The sequence below is a fragment of the Dendrobates tinctorius genome, unplaced genomic scaffold (genome assembly GCF_039654945.1).
Source record: "Dendrobates tinctorius isolate UK_male_01 unplaced genomic scaffold, ASM3965494v1 ptg000008l, whole genome shotgun sequence".
Taxonomy (NCBI): Eukaryota; Metazoa; Chordata; class Amphibia; order Anura; family Dendrobatidae; genus Dendrobates; species Dendrobates tinctorius.
In genome coordinates this window covers 9,836,100-9,856,480 of record NW_027361676.1, presented here as the reverse complement: position 1 = coordinate 9,856,480, position 20,381 = coordinate 9,836,100, and the positions used below count along the sequence as shown (strand labels likewise).

Here is a 20,381-nt window from a genome sequence, read left to right as displayed (position 1 = left end):
GGGAGAGGAAGCACTGTTAGTGCTTACTAATCTGTATACATAGTACAAATAGTACCTATCACTTACTCCAAAAAATTGTTTACACACATTTTTAAAAATCTCTGCTTTCCCCTTATTCTGCCACTCACTTCCATTTTGCACTGCATCAATCCATTGCAGAAATATTTACATTTGTGTCTTTTGGAATGCATTATGTGAAGTCTCTGCTACTCGTACAACTTGACGTTTGTCCAGTCTTCTCTCAATCCATGCGCTATTACCCCTTCCTAAATGATGGAAGAGACCTGTTCCATCATTATATTCATCCCAAGGATTCAGCATATACAGGTGAAATTTAGATACTGAGCAGATGCAGGATGCCAATATTTCCAGCCATTTGGCTGTCCTGGTCCACAGGCTTCATTTCGCCCAAGTTTGGTTTATGCTCACAAAATGGTCTGCGAAAACTAAATAATAATTAAGACGCAAGTCGAAACGTGTTGGTTTTAATCCTGCACCTTTTTATCTTTACTGACAATGTGCTTATAGCATATTTAGTATACCAAGTACCTGGACCTATTTTTAAATGCGATAAAAGCTATATTTTACTCAAAAGAGGTCCACAGCCTACATCGCTGGACCTTTCTGCACAAAATGATCTGTTACTGATCTTTCTGTGTGGGAAGTGTGGTCGATCGGTCAGTCTATTAAAAAACCACCCAACAACAAACAGGTAGCCGATTGTACGTCATTTAACACAGCAAGTCTGCAAGTGTAACCATATTCTAAATTACCATAAGAACACATGAGCTCTTCACTCCTTACTGATACATGTCTGTCTCCTTCCAGCTAGTAACTAACATTTGAGGCTGTAGGTGGCCCCTCTTACAGTTATTGAGGCAAAGCATTTACCTGTATTTCTTCCTTTTTTTGGCAGTACCATGGTGGTCAAAGTGTTGAGACTGACAAATTTTAGTTTTCACAGATTTGCTACTTTTGTACTTTAACATCTTTTAGTCAGATGTTTCTATAGTTAGAGGTACAATTATGAGCATTTCATAAGCTTTTAAACTTTTGACAACTACACCAAATTTATGTAAAGACTCAGTTACACTATTGACCCTTAGTTTTCAAGACTTCTACGATTCACTCTGACATGCTGAATATAAACTTTTGGGCCAAATCCTGACTAATGGGAGCCCATTCTTGTTTAATCAGTGCTAGTAGTTTAACACAATTTCTGTATTTTTGTTTGTCGATCTGCCCATTGAAGATTGACCACAGGTTTTAAATGGGATTGACATTGAAAAGAAAACTTGAGTGCTACGTTGAGTCCTGAGTCATACCAACAATAAATCATCCTGAGACCATTCATGTGTTGGGTTGCTTTACATCCAAGTGAGTGGGCTAGTTCACAATTTTATCTAGGTGGCTCCGTGAACAATACCTTGACATTTTGAGATCATGGCTGTAAATTCCCTGGATCTGAATCACATTGAGAACTTGTGTTCAATCCTCAAAAAGAGGGAGAACAAACAAAGCAAAAACGCCATCAGTTGTGATTTGACCCATAAATTTATATCCATCTGTGAGGGTGAACTGCAAGAGTCTTGGAAAATAAGGGGCATCACTGTAAATATTGAGTGGAAACCAAAATTTGTCACACAAAAGTTTTAAATTATAAGAAAATGTATCGTTATGAGCAGAGGTTACAGTATTCTCTGTGCAGCAATTTTGCTACAATAAGCCCATTGCTTTTTTTTATGTTATTTGTTTATTAGCGGTGCAGATCGCATCATTTCCAAAACAAAATGGTCAAAGCAGCGATTAGAATGCAATGTATGAACTCAACCTTTTAGCTTGCCATTTAGAAGAAAAGAATACAGAATCGAGAACAGGCCTTAATTGCACCTGTGTGGAAAAGCCCTTACCATTCCATTCGATAGGACATTAATTAACACTTGCAGTCCCATCCTTAGTGATTCAGACCTTTAAAGAAAGCCATTAATCCACTGAAGGCCTGATGTTTTCTTTCCTTGATTGCAGTTTCATTTTCAATATCAGTGATTTAAAAGATTTCTCTCTAAACGTGAGCTGCTTAATGAAAATTAATTTCCTCTTGCATTCATGTTTTGGTGACCTTGTCTGCCTCTGGACAGAGTGTTATAAAGTGGAGAGCCATCAATCCGCATTGTACATGTGTATAAACACTCTCAACGCTTCTCTTATGATGAATTAGCTTAATGTACTGTGTCTGCTATCCTTGAGTATTTAATCATGCTGTGATATTCAGCATATTAAAACTTGCATTTATATTCAGACATATCTTTTTCCAGCTATGGTTATTTACAGTCATGAGAAAAAAAGATAAGTACACTCTCTTTGATTTCAATGGTTTTACCGTATGTATCTGCACATAATAAACAATATCTGGTCCTCCGAAGGTCTTAAAATTGGGTAACTACAAACTCAGATTAGCAACAGTACATTACAAAATATGCTGTCTTCATTTAACAAAAATATGCTAAAATGCAAACGCAGTGTGCGAAAAATTAAGTACATCCCTGTTAGCTTCTATTGGAATTAGAAGAGTAAGTAGCTGCTAATTGTTGCTAATCAAATGCCCTTTTATTATTGTTGTTCACCAGCAAACGTTCCTTCGGATTGGTCATCAATGTCTGATGAGTTGCGGTCTGATATCCCTGCCGACAAGCTATTCTCGGCGCCGGTCACCTTCCAGAACTGCTCCATTACGGAGCTACTCTGTCATCTTACAGTGGCTGCGGTGTATTACTGCACATTCGACTCTTAACCCCTTCGCACCCGAGCCTGTTTTTGCCTTCGTGACCGGGCCAATTTTTTCAATTCTGACCAGTGTCACTTTATGAGGTCATAACTCTAGAACGCTTCAACGGATCCTACTGATTCTGACATTGTTTTCTCATGACATATTGTACTTCATGATTGTGGTAAAAATTTTTAGATATGATCTGCGCTTATTTGTTAAAAAAAAATCAAAATTTGGCGAAAATTTAGAAAATTTTGCAATTTTCAAACTTTTAATTTTTATGCCCTTAAATCAGAGAGTGATATCGCACAAAATAGTTAATAAATAACATTTCCCACATGTCTACTTTACATCTGCACAATTTTGGAAGCATAATTTTTTTTTTTTAGGAAGTTATGAGGGTTAAAAGTTGAGCAGCGATTTCTCATTTTTACAACAAAATTTGCAACACCATTTTTTTTAAGGGACCACTTCACATTTGAAGTGAGTTTGGAGGGTCAATATGACAGAAAATACCCAAAAGTGACACCATTCTAAAAACTGCACCTCTCCATGTACTCAAAACCACATTCAAGAAGTTTATTAACCCTTCAGGTGCTTCACATGAATGAATGGAATATGGAAGGAAAAAATAAACATTTAACTTTTTTTCACAAACATTTTACTTCAAAACCATTTTTTTTTTTATTTTCGCAAGTGTAAAAAAAAAAAATGAACCACAAAATTTTTTGTGCAATTTCTCCCGAATACGCCAATACCCCATATGTGGGGCTAAACCACTGTTTGAGCACACGGCAGAGCTCAGAACGGAAGGAGTGCCGTTTGACTTTTTCAATGCAGAATTGGCTGGAATTGAGATCGGATGCCATGTCGCATTTGGAGAGCCCCTGATGTACCTAAACAGTGGAAACCCCCCACAAGTGAACCCATTTTGGAAATTAGACCCCCCCAAGGGACTTATCTAGATGTGTGGTGAGCACTTTGAACCCCCAAGTGTTTCACTAAAGTTTATAATGTAGAGCCGTGAAAATAAAAAAAATCATTTTTTTTCCACAAAAATGATCTTTTAGCCTCCAATTTTTATTTTCCTAAGGGTAACAGGAGAAATTGGACCCCAAAAGTTGTTGTCCAATTTGTCCTGAGTACGTTGGTACCCTATATGTGGGAGAAAACTACTGTTTGGGCACACGGTGGGGCTCGGAAGGGAAGTAGTGACGTTCTGAAATGCAGACTTTGATGGAATGGTCTGCGGGTGTCATGTCGCGTTTGCAGAGCCCCTGATGTACCTAAACAGTGGAAATCCCCCACAAGTGACCCCATTTTGGAAACTAGACCCCCCCAAGGAACTTATCTAGATGTGTGGTGAGCACTTTGAACCCCCAAGTGTTTCAGTAAAGTTTATAATGTAGAGGCGTGAAAATAAAAAAATCATTTTTTTTTCCACAAAAATGATCTTTTAGCCCCCAATTTTTATTTTCACAAGGGTAACAGGAGAAATTGGACCCTAAGAGTTGTTGTCCAATTTGTCCTGAGTACGCTGGTACCCCATATGTGGGAGAAAACTACTGTTTGGGCACACGGTGGGGCTCGGAAGGGAAGTAGTGACGTTCTGGAATGCAGACTTTGATGGAATGGTCTGCGGGCGGCATATTGCATTTACAGAGCCCCTGATATACCTAAACAGTGGAAACCCCCAATTCTAATTCCAACCCTAACCCCAACACACCCCTAACCCTAATCTCAGCCCTAACCATAACCCTAACCAAAAACCTAACACCAACACACCCATAACCTTAATCCCAGCCCTAGCCCTAGCCCTAACCTGTGTACCTGCTTTTTTTTTTTCTTTACTTTTTTTTATTTTTGTGACAAGATTGCTGCCCTGCGATCTGACTCATAGTAACGCCACTTCTCCTCTGATCTCACAATGACAGATGATCAGAGGAGAAGCAGCGTTACTGTGTGACAAGATCGCTGCCTGGCACAGCTGTGCCAGGCAGCGATCAGCTGTGCCAGGCAGCGATCTAGTCACACAGTAACGCTGCTTCACCTCTGATCATCTGTCAGTGTTAGATCAGAGGAGAAGCCGCGTTACAATGAGTGAGATCGCCGGGAAACAAGCAGCTTTCCCAGCGATCGCTCCCATTGGCTGCTGTGACGCAGACGTCATCAGGACCTGAACCAATCAGGTCTCGATGACGTCGGTGGTCCCAGCATGCATTGTGCACCGGGATCCCCGCGTTGTAAGGTATGTGGGGATCTCGGGGGGCACAAAACCGCCGACAGTAGATAAACGTCGGCGCTGCACAAAGCCCAGCAAGCGCCAACGTTTATCTACTGTGGGCGGTCGGGAAGAGGTTAATCAAATCAGTAGGAGGCAGATGTGCAATACCCTTCCACCTCCACTATCAGAAGACTGAGCTGCATTTGAGCAGTTCGTCCACCGACACCGAGAACAGCTGACTGGCGGGGGCGCGGTAAAATTGCAAAAAAGTGCAATTCCACAATTTTTTTTTCTTACCATGTTCACTAAATTCTAAAACTGACATGCCATTATGATTCTTCAGGTCATTACGAATTTGCAGATATCAAGCATGTATAGGTTATTTTATCAAATTAGCTGTCATTTGCCAGAAAAGAGGCCGGAGCCCGCATCAAAAGGAGAGACACCAACCTATGACGTGTGTGTATATGTGTATATACACTACCGTTCAAAAGTTTAAGGTCACTTAGAAATTTTCTTATTTTTGAAAGAAAAGCATTTTTTTTTCCAATGAAGCTAACATTTAATGATTCAATAAATACACTCTATACATTGTTAATGTGGTAAATGACTATTCTAGCTGCAAACGTCTGGTTTGTAATGCAATGTCTTCATAAGTGTATAGAGACCCATTTCCAACAACCATCACTCCAGTGTTCTTATGGTACTTTGTGTTTGCTAACTGTGTAAGAAGACTAATGGATGGTTAGAATACCCTTGAAAACCCTTGTGCAAGTATGTTAGCACAGCTGAAAACAGTTTGGCTGATTAGAGAAGCTATAAACCTGACCTTCCTTTGAGCTAGTTGAGAATCTGGAGGGAGCATTACATTTGTTAGTTCCATTAAACTCTCAGAATGGCCAGAAAAAAAGAACTTTGATGTGAAACTTAACAGCCTTGTTCTTAGAAATGCAGGCTATTCCATGCGAGAAATTGCCAAGAAACTGAAGATTTCCTACAACAGTGTGTACTACTCCCTTCAGAGGAGAGCTCAAGCAGGCTCTAACCGGAGTAGAAAGAGAAGTGGGAGGCTCCGCTGCACAACTGAGCAACAAGACAAGTACATTAGAGTCTGTAGTTTGAGAAATCGACACCTCACAGGTCCTCAACTGGCAGCTTCATTAAATAGTACAAGCAAAATGCCAGTGTCAACATCTATAGTGAAGAGACGACTCCGGGATGCTGGCCTTCAGGGCAGAGTGGCAAAGAAAAAGCCATATCTGAGACTGGCTAATAAAAGGAAAAGATTAATATGGGCAAAAGAGCACAGACATTGGACAGAGGAAGATTGGAAAAAATTGTTATGGACAGATGCCAAGTTTGAGGTGTTTAGATCACACAGAAGAACATTTGTAAGATGCAGAACAACGGAAAAGATGCTGGAAGAGCGCCTGACGCTATCTGTCAAGCATGGTGTAGGTAATGTGATGGTCTCGGGTTGCTTTGTTGCTGGTAAAGTGGGGGATTTGTACAAGGTAAAAGGGATTTTGAATAAGGAAGGCTATCGGTCCATTTTGCAACGCCATGCCATACCCTGTGAACAGCACTTGATTGGAGCAAATTTCATCCTAACACAGGACAATGACCCAAAGCACACCTCCAAATTATGCAAGAACTATTTGTAAAGGAGTAGCCAGCGCAGTCACCAGATCTCAACCCCATTGAGCTGTTGTGGGAGCAGCTTGACCGTATGGTATGCAAAAAGTACCCATCAAGCCAAACCAACTTGTGGGCGGGGCTTCTGGAAGCATAGGGTGAAATGTCTCCAGAATACCTCCGCAAATTAACTGCTAGAATTCCAAAGGTCTCTAATGCTGTAATTGCTGCAAAGGGAGCATTCTGTGACAAAAGCAAAGTTTGAAGGAGAAAATTATTATTTCAAATAAAAATCTTTTTTTTTTTTTAACCTTGTCAATGTCTGGACTAGATTTTAAATTCATTTGGCAACTCATTTGCGTTCTCATGGAAAACACAAAATTGTCTGGGTGACCCCAAACTTTTGAACGGTAGTGTATATGTATGTACAGTACAGACCAAAAGTTTGGACACACCTTCTCATTCAAAGAGTTTTCTTTATTTTCATGACTATGAAAATTGTAGATTCACTCTGAAGGCATCAAAACTATGAATTAACACATGTGGAATTATATAATTAACAAAAAAGTGTGAAACAACTGAAAATATGTCTTATATTCTAGGTTCTTCCAAGTAGCCACCTTTTGCTTTGATTACTGCTTTGTACACTCTTGGCATTCTCTTGATGAGCTTCATGAGGTAGTCACCGGAAATGGTTTTCACTTCACAGGTGTGTCCTGTCAGGTTTAATAAGTGGGATTTCTTGCCTTATAAATGGGGTTGGGACCATCAGTTGTGTTGTACAGAAGTCTGGTGGATACACCGCTGATAGTCCTACTGAATAGACTGTTAGAATTTGTATTATGGCAAGAAAAAAGCAGCTAAGTAAAGAAAAACGAGTGGCCATCATTACTTTAAGAAATGAAGGTCAGTCAGTCCGATAAATTGGGGAAACTTTGAAAGTGTCCCCAAATGCAGTGGCAAAAACCATCAAGCGCTACAAAGAAACTGGCTCATATGAGGACCGCCCCAGGAAAGGAATATCAGGAGTCACCTCTGCTGCAGAGGATAAGTTCATCTGAGTCACGAGCCTCAGAAATCGCAGGTTAACAGCAGCTCAGATTAGAGACCAGGTCAATGCCACACAGAGTCCTACCAGCAGACACATGTCTACTACAACTGTTAAGAGGAGACTTTGTGCAGCAGGCCTTCATAGTAAAATAACTGCTAGGAAACCACTGCTAAGGACAGGCAACAAGCAGAAGAGACTTGTTTGGGCTAAAGAACACAAGGAATGGACATTAGACCAGTGGAAATCTGTGCTTTGGTCTGATGAGTCCAAATTTGAGATCTTTGGTTCAAACCACCATGTCTTTGTGCAAATCAGAAAAGGTGAATGGATGGACTATACATGCCTGGTCCCACCGTGAAGCATGGAGGAGGAGGTGTGATGGTGTGGGGATGCTTTGCTGGTGACACTTGGGGATTTATTCAAAATTGAAGGCATACTGAACCAGCATGGCTACAACAGCATCTTGCAGCGACATGCTATTCCATCCGGTTTGCATTTAGTCGGACCATCATTTATTTTTCAACAATACAATGACCCCAAACACCACCAGGCTGTGTAAGGGCTATTTGACCAAGAAGGAGAGTGATGGGGTGCTACGCCAGATGACCTGGCCCTCCACAGTCACCAGACCTGAACCCAATCGAGATGGTTTTGCAGTGAGCTGGACCACAGAGTGAAGGCAAAAGGGCTAACAAGTGCTAAACATCTCTGGGAACTCCTTCAAGACTGTTGGAAGACCATTTCCGGTGACTACCTCTTGAAGCTCATCAAGAGAATGGCAAGAGTGTGCAAAGCAGTAATTAAAGCAAAAGGTGGCTACTTTGAAGAACCTAGAATATAAGACATATCTTCAGTTGATTCACACTTTTTTGTTAATTATATAATTCCACATGTTAATTCATAGTTTTGATGCCTTCAGAGTGAATCTACAATTTTACAATTTTCATAGTCATGGAAATAAAGAAAACTCTTTGAATGAGAAGGTGTGTCCAAACTTTTGGTCTGTACTGTATGTATGTATGTATGTGTATGTGTGTATATATATATATATATATATATATATATATATATATATATACTGTATGTATGTGTATATATATATATATATATATATATATATATATATATATATATAAAAAATCTATCATAGGTGGTGAATAGGTTGAGGACCAAGAAATATTTTTTGCAGTTTTCCTTTTTTCCACGTTCTTCCATGAGCTATAACTTTTTTTTCATGGCCTGTTCTTTGTAGGAAAAGCTGTAATTTTGAATAATGCCAGACATATTTTTTCATACAATGTATTGAAAACACGAGAACAATTATAATTGGGATGAAATTGTGAAAAAAAAAAATGCAAATCCAACATTGTTTTTTTTTTTTTTTTAGGGTTTATGTTTAAGTAAAAATGACCTGGAAACACATGACACTGCTGGTTCCATGTGATTCAGGTGATGCTTGCAAACATTATGTATATATTTAAGGGATGAACAAAAAGAATTGTGAATTTTGTGTTACTTTCCGAGATTACGAACGTTTACATTTTTCTGTTTATGAGAGCTTGTTTTTTTGCTTGATGAACTGACTGTCTCTCTCTCTTTTTTTCATAGAAGCTAATTCTGATAAATCAGACTTTTACAGACACAGCGATACCAAATATGTCTTTTTTTCCTTTATTTTTAACAGGGAAAAGGGGGTTATTGGAATTTTTATATACAGCTCTGGCAAAAATTAAGAGAAAACTTTCAAATGTTCAGTTTGTCTGATTTTTCTCTTTATAGGTACAATGCCTACAAGTAGTATTCAACCCCCTGCAGATTTAGCAGGTTTACACATTCGGAATTAACTTGGCATTGTGACATTTGGACTGTAGATCAGCCTGGAAGTGTGAAATGCACTGCAGCAAAAAAGAATGTTATTTCTTTGTTTAATTTTTTTTTAAATTGTGAAAAGTTTATTCAGAGGGTCATTTATTATTCAACCCCTCAAACCACCAGAATTCTGTTTGGTTCCCCTAAAGTATTAAGAAGTATTTCAGGCACAAAGAACAATGAGCTTCACATGTTTGGATTAATTATCTCTTTTTCCAACCTTTTCTGACTATTTAAGACCCTCCCCAAACTTGTGAACAGCACTCATACATGGTCAACATGGGAAAGACAAAGGAGCATTCCAAGGCCATCAGAGACAAGATCGTGGAGGGTCACAAGGCTGGCAAGGGGTACAAAACCCTTTCCAAGGAGTTGGGCCTACCTGTCTCCACTGTTGGGAGCATCATCCGGAAGTGGAAGGCTTATGGAACTACTGTTAGCCTTCCACGGCCTGGACAGCCTTTGAAAGTTTCCTCCCGTGCCGAGGCCAGGCTTGTCCGAAGAGTCAAGGCTAACCCAAGGACAACAAGGAAGGAGCTCCGGGAAGAGCTCATGGCAGTGGGGACATTGGTTTCAGTCAATACCATAAGTAACGTACTCCACCGCAATGGTCTCCGTTCCAGACGAGCCCGTAATGTACCTTTACTTTCAAAGCGTCATGTCAAGGCTCGTCTACAGTTTGCTCATGATCACTTGGAGGACTCTGAGACAGACTGGTTCAAGGTTCTCTGGTCTGATGAGACCAAGATCGAGATCTTTGGTGCCAACCACACACGTGACGTTTGGAGACTGGATGGCACTGCATACGACCCCAAGAATACCATCCCTACAGTCAAGCATGGTGGTGTCAGCATCATGCTGTGGGGCTGTTTCTCTGCCAAGGGGCCTGGCCATCTGGTCCGCATCCATGGGAAGATGGATAGCACGGCCTACCTGGAGATTTTGGCCAAGAACCTCCGCTCCTCCATCAAGGATCTTAAGATGGGTCGTCATTTCATCTTCCAACCAGACAACGACCCAAAGCACACAGCCAAGAAAACCAAGGCCTGGTTCAAGAGGGAAAAAATCAAGGTGTTGCAGTGGCCTAGTCAGTCTCCTGACCTTAACCTAATTGAAAACTTGTGGAAGGAGCTCAAGATTAAAGTCCACATGAGACACCCAAAGAACCTAGATAACTTGGAGAAGATCTGCATGGAGGAGTGGGCCAAGATAACTCCAGAGACCTGTGCCGGCCTGATCAGGTCTTATAAAAGACGATTATTAGCTGTAATTGCAAACAAGGGTTATTCCACAAAGTATTAAACCTAGGGGTTGAATAATAATTGACCCACACTTTTATGTTTAAAATTTATTAAAATTTAACTGAGCAACATAACTTTTTGGTTTGTAAGATTTATGCATCTGTTAATAAATCCTGCTCTTGTGTGAAGTTTGAAGGCTCTAACTTATTTGCATCTTATCAAACCTGCTAAATCTGCAGGGGGTTGAATACTACTTGTAGGCACTGTATATTTTTGAGTAAAATGTAAATTGTTCTTTTAGTCTATAAGCTTCTGACAACATGTCTCCGAATTTCCAAGCAATAAATTTTGTATTTTTTTTTCTAACAAAGAAAAAGGGTCAAAATTTAAAAAAAAACCAAGTGCATTCAGACCTCAAATAATGCAAAGAAAACAAGTTCATAATCATTTAGAAACAACAATACTAATGTTTTACTCAGGAAGAGTTCTGAAATCAATTTTTTGTGGAATAAACATGATTTTTAAAAAACGCTTTCATGCGTCTTGGCATGCTTGCCACCAGTCTTCCACACTGCTTCTGGCTCAAAAATTTAAGCAGTTCTTCATTGTTTGATGGCGTTTGACTATCCATCATCCTCTTGATTACATTCCAGAGGTTTTCAATGGGGTTCAGGTCTGGAGAATGGGCTGCCCATGACAGAATTTTGATGTGCTGGTCTCTTAATTTTTTCCGGAGCTGTATAATAAAATATATATTATTTTTTTTTTCCATCTTTTTAGGGGACTTGAAACTGCAAACATTTGATTTTGATTAGTTGAATATATCAATGACGTGTTTGACAATATGTTATGACTAGAGTTGAGCGGCTTTAGTCGGATCGGGTTTCATGAAACAATAGTGTTTCAGATGAAACTGGTCCGAGACTAGGGCAAAAAAAGTCGGAGTTTCGTCCAAAACCCGACCCCAATGCAAGCCAATGGGAAATAAAAGTCTGCATTGAGCGGATGACATTCATCCACTCAATGCCGACTTTTAATCCCCATTGACTTGCATTGGGGTCGGGTTTCGGACGAAACTCCCAACTTTTTTTGTCCTAGTCGGACCAGTTTCATCTGAAACAAATTTTGTTTCATTCGGGTTTCACGAAATCCGACCAAATTCGCTCAACTCTAGTTATAACAATAGTGTACACTATGTACTTTCCAAACATGCTGTGTAATATTTTGCAGGCTGGTTATCAGATTACTCAACAGAGACTTCCAGTCGCAGTAAATGGAATTCTTACGTATCGCTATCAAGTAGGCACATCGTGGAATCAGATGGTCTCTAAGTGTGTTCGGATCAAACAGGTTCAGCTGGAGCAGGACAGTGGGAAGAGTCTTCATGATGATACAATGCACCAGACACTCATTGACTTAAATAGAGCTGGTATGTACGTGCATTGTAATAAACTGGATTTACCATTTGAAATCAAAAGGTTTTGCATTGTCTGCTTGCAGCGATGCTTTACTGTGAACATTTTTGCTTTGTTATATTCATTTTAGAGTATTGTCAAAGACAATGTGCAAAAAGCTACCCATTTAACTCTTCTGCATCATTACTATTGCAAAGAGTCGTATCTTTTTCTTATCTTGCATGGGGAATCGGTGTGACTGTATAGGACAATGAACAAAACTTAAACGATTGACTACAGTTACAAATATCAGAAATTAGTAACTTTACATAACCTTTTGCCATTATGAGTAATGGTATTAGGAGCCTGCCATTTTTTTGGGTGGTGGTGGGGGCCTTGTTCTAGGTATTCGTGGTCCTGAATAACAAATATGCTCATACTTTCCCTTTAAGTTCCCCCACTTTGCTTTGGTGTTTTCGCCTTTTCATTTTTCCAAATATTATTGGATTTCTTATCGCATTTTAAAGAACAATTAACATAGCAAGTACACAAAAACAGTTCCCGTGTTTTCAAAGTGTCTTCCTTTTTTGTGATTGTATTTTGTACAATGTGCCCGGGGAGATGAGCTGTTTCCCATTTTTCCCGGTGCGTTTTTGCCGATTTTTGCATAGCAATGAAGGCTTTTTTGAGCTAAATAACGATATTTAAAAAAAAGTTTTGTGATGTAATTTCTAGGTTCAACACCACCTTTTTTAAGCTGATGCAGTGTGGCATCAGGGTAATGGGATTAGGGCTTGGTGTCGGGTTGTCATTGACACCTAGGCTCTAGGCTAAAGCCCCCGTTACACATAGCGATATCGCTAGCAATATCACTGTAACGTCACCGATTTTGTGACGTAGCAGCGATATTGCTAGCGATATCGCTATGTCTGATACTTACCTCCGACCGGCTCCCCCGCTGCTCATCGCTGGTCGAGCGAGAACGTCCTGGACCATTTCTCGTCGGGCGCTTCCTGCGGCGCCGACGAGCGACGCGTGGACGTGGGCGGGAGGACGTCTTCATCGCCGCGTCTGACAGGTAAGAAGCGACCTCCGACCCCTGCTATGTCGCTGGTGAGATCTGCCTGTGTGGCAGCTCACTAGCGACCATTTAGCGATGCACCAGCGATCCATATCGCTGTTGGGATCGCTGGTGCATCGCTAAGTGTAACGGTACCCTTAGTAATGAAAAGGTATCAGCCCGACATCCTCATTACTAAGCCGATAAGTAAACATAAACACACAGGGCCATGGAGTCGGAGTCGTGGAGTCGGTGTCTGTATAAAATGGGCCGACTCCGACTATTAAAATATATAATAAATTGGGTACAGTAGTTCAATGCAGAGTGGGCTGAATATTTTTTCATAGGAATTTGGGAAAGTTATGAAATGTCCTATAAATGGCTGTTCTATTCCTGATCTAAGGCTACATTCACACACAGCGTTTTTGCTGCATTTTTTGAGGATACGTTTTTCAGCTGCAAAAGCAGATCAGCTTTTTAAAAAAACCGCGTCACCTGAAAGGTTTTTGAGCTCATAGATAATGTTTTCAATAGCAAAATCAGATTAGAAAAACGCCGCACAAACTGACATGCTCATTCTTTGTGAGGATCCGGTTTTTGAGCCCAAAAACGGATCCTCACAAAACGATGTGTCTGAATGTCATATCTAAAAACCCATTGACTTTGCTGGGATGCCCAGAGTCCCTGCATTTTACTGCAAAAAACGGATCCGCAAAAACGCTGTGTGTGAATCATGGCCGTAGCCAGCGAGGGGCAGGGGGGCAGCTGTCCCCCCCCCCCTAGAAGCAGGGGCACACACCTATCAAAACTCGTATGCTGCAGTGCTCCCATCCTGCATCGGCTCCAGACTGCAGGGGTCAATCTCCCCTCCTCTGTCCTGTCTTCTGCCGTCTTCACCAGAGAGAGGAGGGGGAGAGGGGTGCCTGCCCTGCACATAATCCGATTCCTGGGCCCCGAGCTGGAGAAAGTGAAAGTACTACTGTTCATCTCTGTCACAGGAAGGTAACTAATGCTAATATTGTAGGTGATTATTATGTGCTCTCTGTACAATGTGTGAACTATATGTGCAATGTACTATTTGCTGTCTGTAGCTGTCATCTGTGTATCACACTCTATTTATCCCTCCATGTATTCATCTATCTATCCATCTATCTATCCTTTCATTTATCCCTCTATCCATCCATCCATCCCTCTATCTATATATCTATCTATACATTTATCCAAATCTGTCTATCCATATCTTATCTGTACCAAAAAGATTGAAAGCCCCCAGACTAACACTCCTTTTTTTTTTTTTTTTTTTTTTTTTTTTTTTTTTTTTAGCACCAGTCAGGTACACCTCATAGCTGCCCAAAAAGACGCCCAGGACAGGCATTGCTCGTCTTCAGTAACACATCAACATCAAGACTGCATTCACCTTATCTTCTTAAGTTGCAGGCTTTATTTTCAAGTGTAGGGGTGTGCAGAATGAGGTTCTGCAGCAGCTGAGGTGTGCAGTATGAGGTTCTGCGAAACAGTATGAGGTTCTGCCCCCCCCCCTAATTTTGATCCTGGCTACGCCCATGGTGTGAGTGTAGCCTGAGGATCTAGGCTTTCACTTAGCTGAGATAAGTCAGTGCTGCACTCCAGCACCAGTGAAGCTCCTCCTCTACAGACAAGGGTACAAAGTAAACACACTCAGAAAGAAGGAACGCCTGCACTCATCTCACAAGAATTGCTAGAGTGAACAGGATAACAAGGTTAAGGTAATTACTTCTTAAAGCATATTTAAACTTTCAATAAACTGTGCATAAATCAATAGTCCAGTATACTGTATGTTCTCTCTGTATGCTTGATGCTTGTTTGTTTTTTCTTTGAGCTCATATACTTTTAGGAAGCTAGCTTCTATACAGTATACATACAATATACAGGGAAAATACAGCAACAGGATTGATGAGGACTTATATGAGGACTTGTATAGGTATAGAAGCCAAAACATCAAGTTATTAGCTCTGTTATCAGTTTCTTTGTTCCTGGAGTATGATACACAACAAACTTGCTCCCTCCCTCCTCCCCTCTTCATAGACTGTGAAGCATTTAGTGAGCTGTACTCTAAGAAAAGCTTGAGATTGGAAATTCAAAGTAAAGCTATCTAATAACATCTTTTACAAACTTTATATTTGTCATCTGTACTATTGATTTATGCAAAGTTTGTTTTATTTCTATCTAAAATTATAGAGTGGGGAAAGTATGTATTTGATACACTGTCGATTCCCACCTACCAAGAATGGACAGGTCTGAAATTTTTAATCATAGGTACACTTCAACTGAGAGAAACAGAATCTACAGGAAATGTCTGACCTCTGTAATTGCAAACAAAGGTTTCTGTACCAAATATTTAGTTCTGTTTTTCTATTGTATCAAATACGTATTTCATGCAATAAAATGCATATTATTTAAATCATACAATGTGATTTTCTGGCTTTTTTTTTAGTCTATCTCTCACAGGTGAAGTGTACAATTGCAGACCTCTCCATTCTTTGTAGGTGGGAAAACTTGCAAAATTGTCAGTGTATCACATTCTTATTTTCCCCACTCTGCATGGTTCCTTGTTCTTGCTGGAATTATAATATACATTATTTTATTTTATAGGGCAAAGTTATTTTGAGAGTGAATTTATATGATTACAAAATGTCTAAGAAGCTGCCCATGAAGTCAGCTGTATTTGAGCATTTCACAGTGACTCAAGATGAAAAATAATTTTGTGTGTCAATGTATGACAAGTGACCCATAGGAAAACAAATGCTATGATGCCAAAATCAGTACATACTCAGGCAGTGATAGAAATACTCCTACAAGAGCTTCCAATCTAAAAAGACATTTACAACGCTTCCACCCAGAAGTTTTCAAAGCTGTGTCTGAGAAAGATAACAGCAGCACCAAGAAACCCGCGCCCAGCACTTCCTGCCAGGCAAAGGAGGAGGAAAGAGCATCTCAAACATCATTAACAAGATATTTCGTAAGTGACAAAGATAATGTAACAATGACAGCAGATATGTTTAAAAGACAGCTCATACAGCTTGTTGTGAAGGACGGTGTACCATTATCATTATTTGCACGACCAGCTTTTACAGCTCTTAATGGAGAAATGGCCCGCAAACTTGGTGTTTCTCTGGAAAGTATTAGAAAATTAGTGATTGAAGAAGCCCTTAAACAAAAGGAAGATCTCAAAAGACGCTTCATGTTTCTTAAAATGGATGCCTGCACACGTCACAGAGTGAACTATTTTGCCATCAATGTTCGATATGTTTGTGACAACAAAGAAATTGTTACCAAGACACTGGCCGTAAAAGATACTAAAGCTCATCACAGCAGCCTGTTTCTTCAGGCCTTAGTGGAAAAAGTTCTGCAAAATTACGAACTCAAAAGAGAACAGGTTCTTGCTATTGTAACGGACAATGCTTCAAATATGATAAGTACAAGTAAACTGATGAATGAGAGTAATGAACAACAGCTAGAAGAAAATTTAGGATTCAGTATGTTTGAGATGGAAGGCCACAGTGCTGTTAATGTAACTGAGGAACAAACAGATATTACAACAGAAGAACAGCAAAATTATACTTTAGAAATAGATGATCTTGTTGAAGCTGCTTCAAAACACTTTCATATTCATCACATGCGCTGTGTTGTGCACACACTGCAGCTGGCAATAAGAGAGTCTGCAAGAGGGACATGCTGGAAATCTGATTGGAAAAGTGAGGAAATTGGTTATTGTCGCCAGACCCCCTAAAATTGATTCCATCTTGAAGAGACGTGCTGGGAAAGGGGCAATTGTCGATCAAGCCACCTTCATTACAGTATTACTTAGTGTATTACATAGTTACTATTTATTACAGTTTTTTGTGCTCTAAAGTTGTATTCCAATAAATATATTTTATGTTCTATCTAAATATCTTGATTATTGTATCATAAAAATGATTAAATGTCTGATATTCACATTGTACTACAATGAATTTTTCCACTTAAATATAAGCAATACATGTGAGAGTCGGAGTCGTGGAATCGTCGTAAGGGAAATTGAGGAGTTTGGCTTACCGACTCCACAGCCCTGCAAACACACACACAAACCTACGCACACATTGTCACCAGCCTATGTAGAAGCATTAACAAAACGAACATACATAGGCTGTAACCAGGTAGCAACTGTTAATTTTAAAGAAAAAAAATGAAAAAAAAATTGCTTGGGCTCCTACATAATTTTAATAACCAGTAGAGGGAAAGCTGAGGGCTGATGTTAATAGTCTGGGAAAGAGCCAATAGCCATAAAGGTTCCCAGGCTATTATCAGCTCACACAGCTGTTTGCTTAGCCTTTAATGGTTAATTTTCAGGGGGACCCCAGAAAATTTTTTACATAGGATACCCCTATAAAATCTAACCAGCAAAGACTAGAAAGACAGCTGTGGGCTGAAAATAATAGCCTAGGAAGGGGCCATGGATATTGGCCCCTCCCAGACTAAAAGCAACAGCTCTCAGCCATCCCAGAAAAGGCGTATCTATAAAATGCGCCAAATCTGGCACTTGGCCTAGCTCTTCCCACTTGCCCTGTAGCGGTGGCAAGTGGGGTTCATATTTGTGGGGTTAATGTCAAAAACGCACACCCAGAATAAAGTTCTTTATTTGAAATAATGACACAGACTCCTTTAATGAATCTTAATTAAACCAAAGTTACCGAACACCTAATCCCCCAAAGCCAACGTCTCCTGCAACAAAAATAAAATAATAAACCACAATATTTCTCACCTGTCCATAGAGAAGAAAATCCATAATGTCACATGACGATCCTGGTCACTTTGAAAGCAGTCACTGATGTGACTGCTCTCAAAGACAGCTGGAGATACACTGCGGGAGCAATTACCTCCTGTCAGTGTATCACTGAGCTGCCGTGAGAGAGTTCACCGGAGTGCATCAGCTGATCATCTCCAGTGATCTCCCTCACGCAGCGGTGCCGTGAGAGCACTGGAGCTGATCAGCTGATGAACTATCTCACATTAGCTCAGTGATGCACTGCGGGGGTGATTACCTCAGTGTATTGCAGGCGGCCAGATAGAGCGGCCATAACTCCCGATGTCTGTTCTACACATATCACCGTGGAACATTCAGGATTACGTGGACTACGGCAGATAGGTGTGTATTTGGTGGTTTATTATTTTGCATTATTTCTAGGAGACGAGGGCATCGGGGATTTGGCATTAGGTGAATATAATGAGAGCTATAGTCTCATCATCCCATGCCTGCTGACTTGCGGTAAGCTTTTCACCGTAGTTCACAGCTGCGGGGTCATGCTGACCCCACAGTGCTCTGACCGACTATCTTACCGGCGGTAGCGTTACCGCCAGTAAGAACCATCAGATGACAGCGTGGGAAACACCATATTAAAATGGTGAAACGCAAAACAAAAACTCAGCAAATCCGCAAACATTTTTATACCTGCGCTTTTGCTTTGGATTTGACTCCATTGAAGTGAAAAACGCTGCAGAAACGCATAAATAATTGACATGCTGCCGAAAAAAATTCACTGCAAATAATTAAGAAAATTTACTGATTAGCGTTTTTGGCCCATTTTCGCGCAGAAAAAAACGCATCAAAAATGCAGTATGTGCACAAAGCCTAAAGCAACTGGATGCAACAGGAGTCTACCAGCGAAAATGAAAAAGATAAGCCAGGAATTAACCGATAATTTCTGCAAGATTTGTTTTTGTTTCTAGGACATTATTGAAGACTATAGCACCTGTTTACATACATTTGTTTTTCTTTAATAAGAAAACAATCTATATAATATTTTCATTTTATTATTGTAGCTCTTTCCATATTCTAACAAAATGTCTTCTTTCTCTGCTGGCTAAAACATGTTTTTGTAATTGAGAAAGGAGAAAGATAAGACCTTCAATGAAATGCAGTTTAGGCATATTAAATCCTGAGAGATTACCATTTCCAGGATCATAGGACTGCTGTGTTTTTTGGTGTCGTTGTGTCCTGGAGTATGAAGAATCTGCAGGGCAGCATGGCCTCCTTACTAATTCTGCATAATGGTGAATTGCACAATTCTTTTCTCATCACTTCCTCTTAGGAAAATTACAGGTTTGCATGGCTTATGAGCTAGGACTGGGGAACATGGATTCTCTGCAGCCTTGCTGACAGTAGTAAAGACAAACATGTTTTATATCCAAGGTGATGGCTACTGGAAAATGCCTTTCATGGAGATGATAAAGTAGAGCCTAAAACTTGGTAGAATAATCTGTATTCAGCAAACATTTCCAAAACTTGTGTTTCTACGAACAGGAATTGGACTTATGGAAATTGTAATGGAGCCTGACATGACCTGCGGAGAAGAAGCTGCAGCAGCTGTGCGGGAACTTCAACTCATTTTGCAGGCTCTTGAAACAAGTCATGCAAACATGTCAGGTGAACAATTGTCATATTTATTTATTTTTTTCCTCTTTTTGTGAATTTTACAGTAAGGAGAGTGATTTTCCAGGTTCAACTCCTTCACTGTTTCAAGGCTTTGTTCACATTTATCCTGTGCTCTTCGCTGAGCAGTTACATTAGGGTTTCCTCCTAAATCTCCAAAAAACAGGACTCATATGAAGCCCCTAAAAAACCATTCACTGTAATGAGAGATATAAAGTCACTTTAGAATTGCTGTTGGTTTCCTATCTTTGTAAACATGCACAAAAGCAGGGTCGACCACGACAAGGCTGCGGTGACGAAGGTCACAGCTGCCTACAAGATATACAAAGCTAGCGATAATGGGTGGCTGAGGCCTGCATCACAACTGCTTCCCAGGGCATACATAGTGCGCCAGTGAAGTCTGGGTGCGTATACCCAGCTTACTGGGTGAGGCGAGTGATAGCATGATTATTCTTGGGGAAACCACACCCCCACAATTAGTCGCCTACTAATTAGACTATTGCAACTACTGTTATAAAATTATTTTTGTCATGCAGTTATCAATCAGGCAATCTAAAAGGGGCTTCTTTGAAAGAGAATAAAGATAGCGATACATACATGGTGGTGGTTTGAGGGCCTGGGGGAGCTGTTTAAAAATGGTGTCAAGTTGAAGTAGACATATGGTAAATGTATGTTGTTATTTATTAACTATT

The 20,381-nt window shown here is 40.2% G+C and overlaps 2 protein-coding genes across 6 annotated transcripts in view; both read left to right on the top strand.

Moving 5' to 3' along the window:
- GATB (glutamyl-tRNA amidotransferase subunit B) overlaps window positions 1-20,381 on the top strand; it is a 252,889-nt gene that overhangs the window by 93,737 nt on the left and 138,771 nt on the right. For 4 of the 5 annotated variants that reach the window (XM_073576264.1, XM_073576261.1, XM_073576263.1 and 1 more), the window contains 2 exons: window positions 12,018-12,216; window positions 19,561-19,683. In XM_073576264.1, coding sequence (XP_073432365.1) covers window positions 12,018-12,216; window positions 19,561-19,683 — 322 coding nt within the window. The remainder of the gene's footprint in view (window positions 1-12,017; window positions 12,217-19,560; window positions 19,684-20,381) is intronic. The other variant, XM_073576265.1, reaches the window with a different exon arrangement.
- On the top strand, window positions 14,533-17,216 carry LOC141090146 (uncharacterized). Its single transcript, XM_073576266.1, has 2 exons — window positions 14,533-14,986; window positions 15,873-17,216. The coding sequence occupies exon 2, from the start codon at window positions 16,264-16,266 to the stop codon at window positions 17,008-17,010; it is 747 nt and encodes a 248-aa protein (XP_073432367.1). The 5' UTR covers window positions 14,533-14,986; window positions 15,873-16,263; the 3' UTR covers window positions 17,011-17,216.

What these genes read in the sequence shown, in the direction of transcription:
- LOC141090146 (XM_073576266.1), top strand. Translation starts at nt 16,264, where the DNA reads ATGACAGCAGATATGTTTAAAAGACAGCTCATACAGCTTGTTGTGAAG.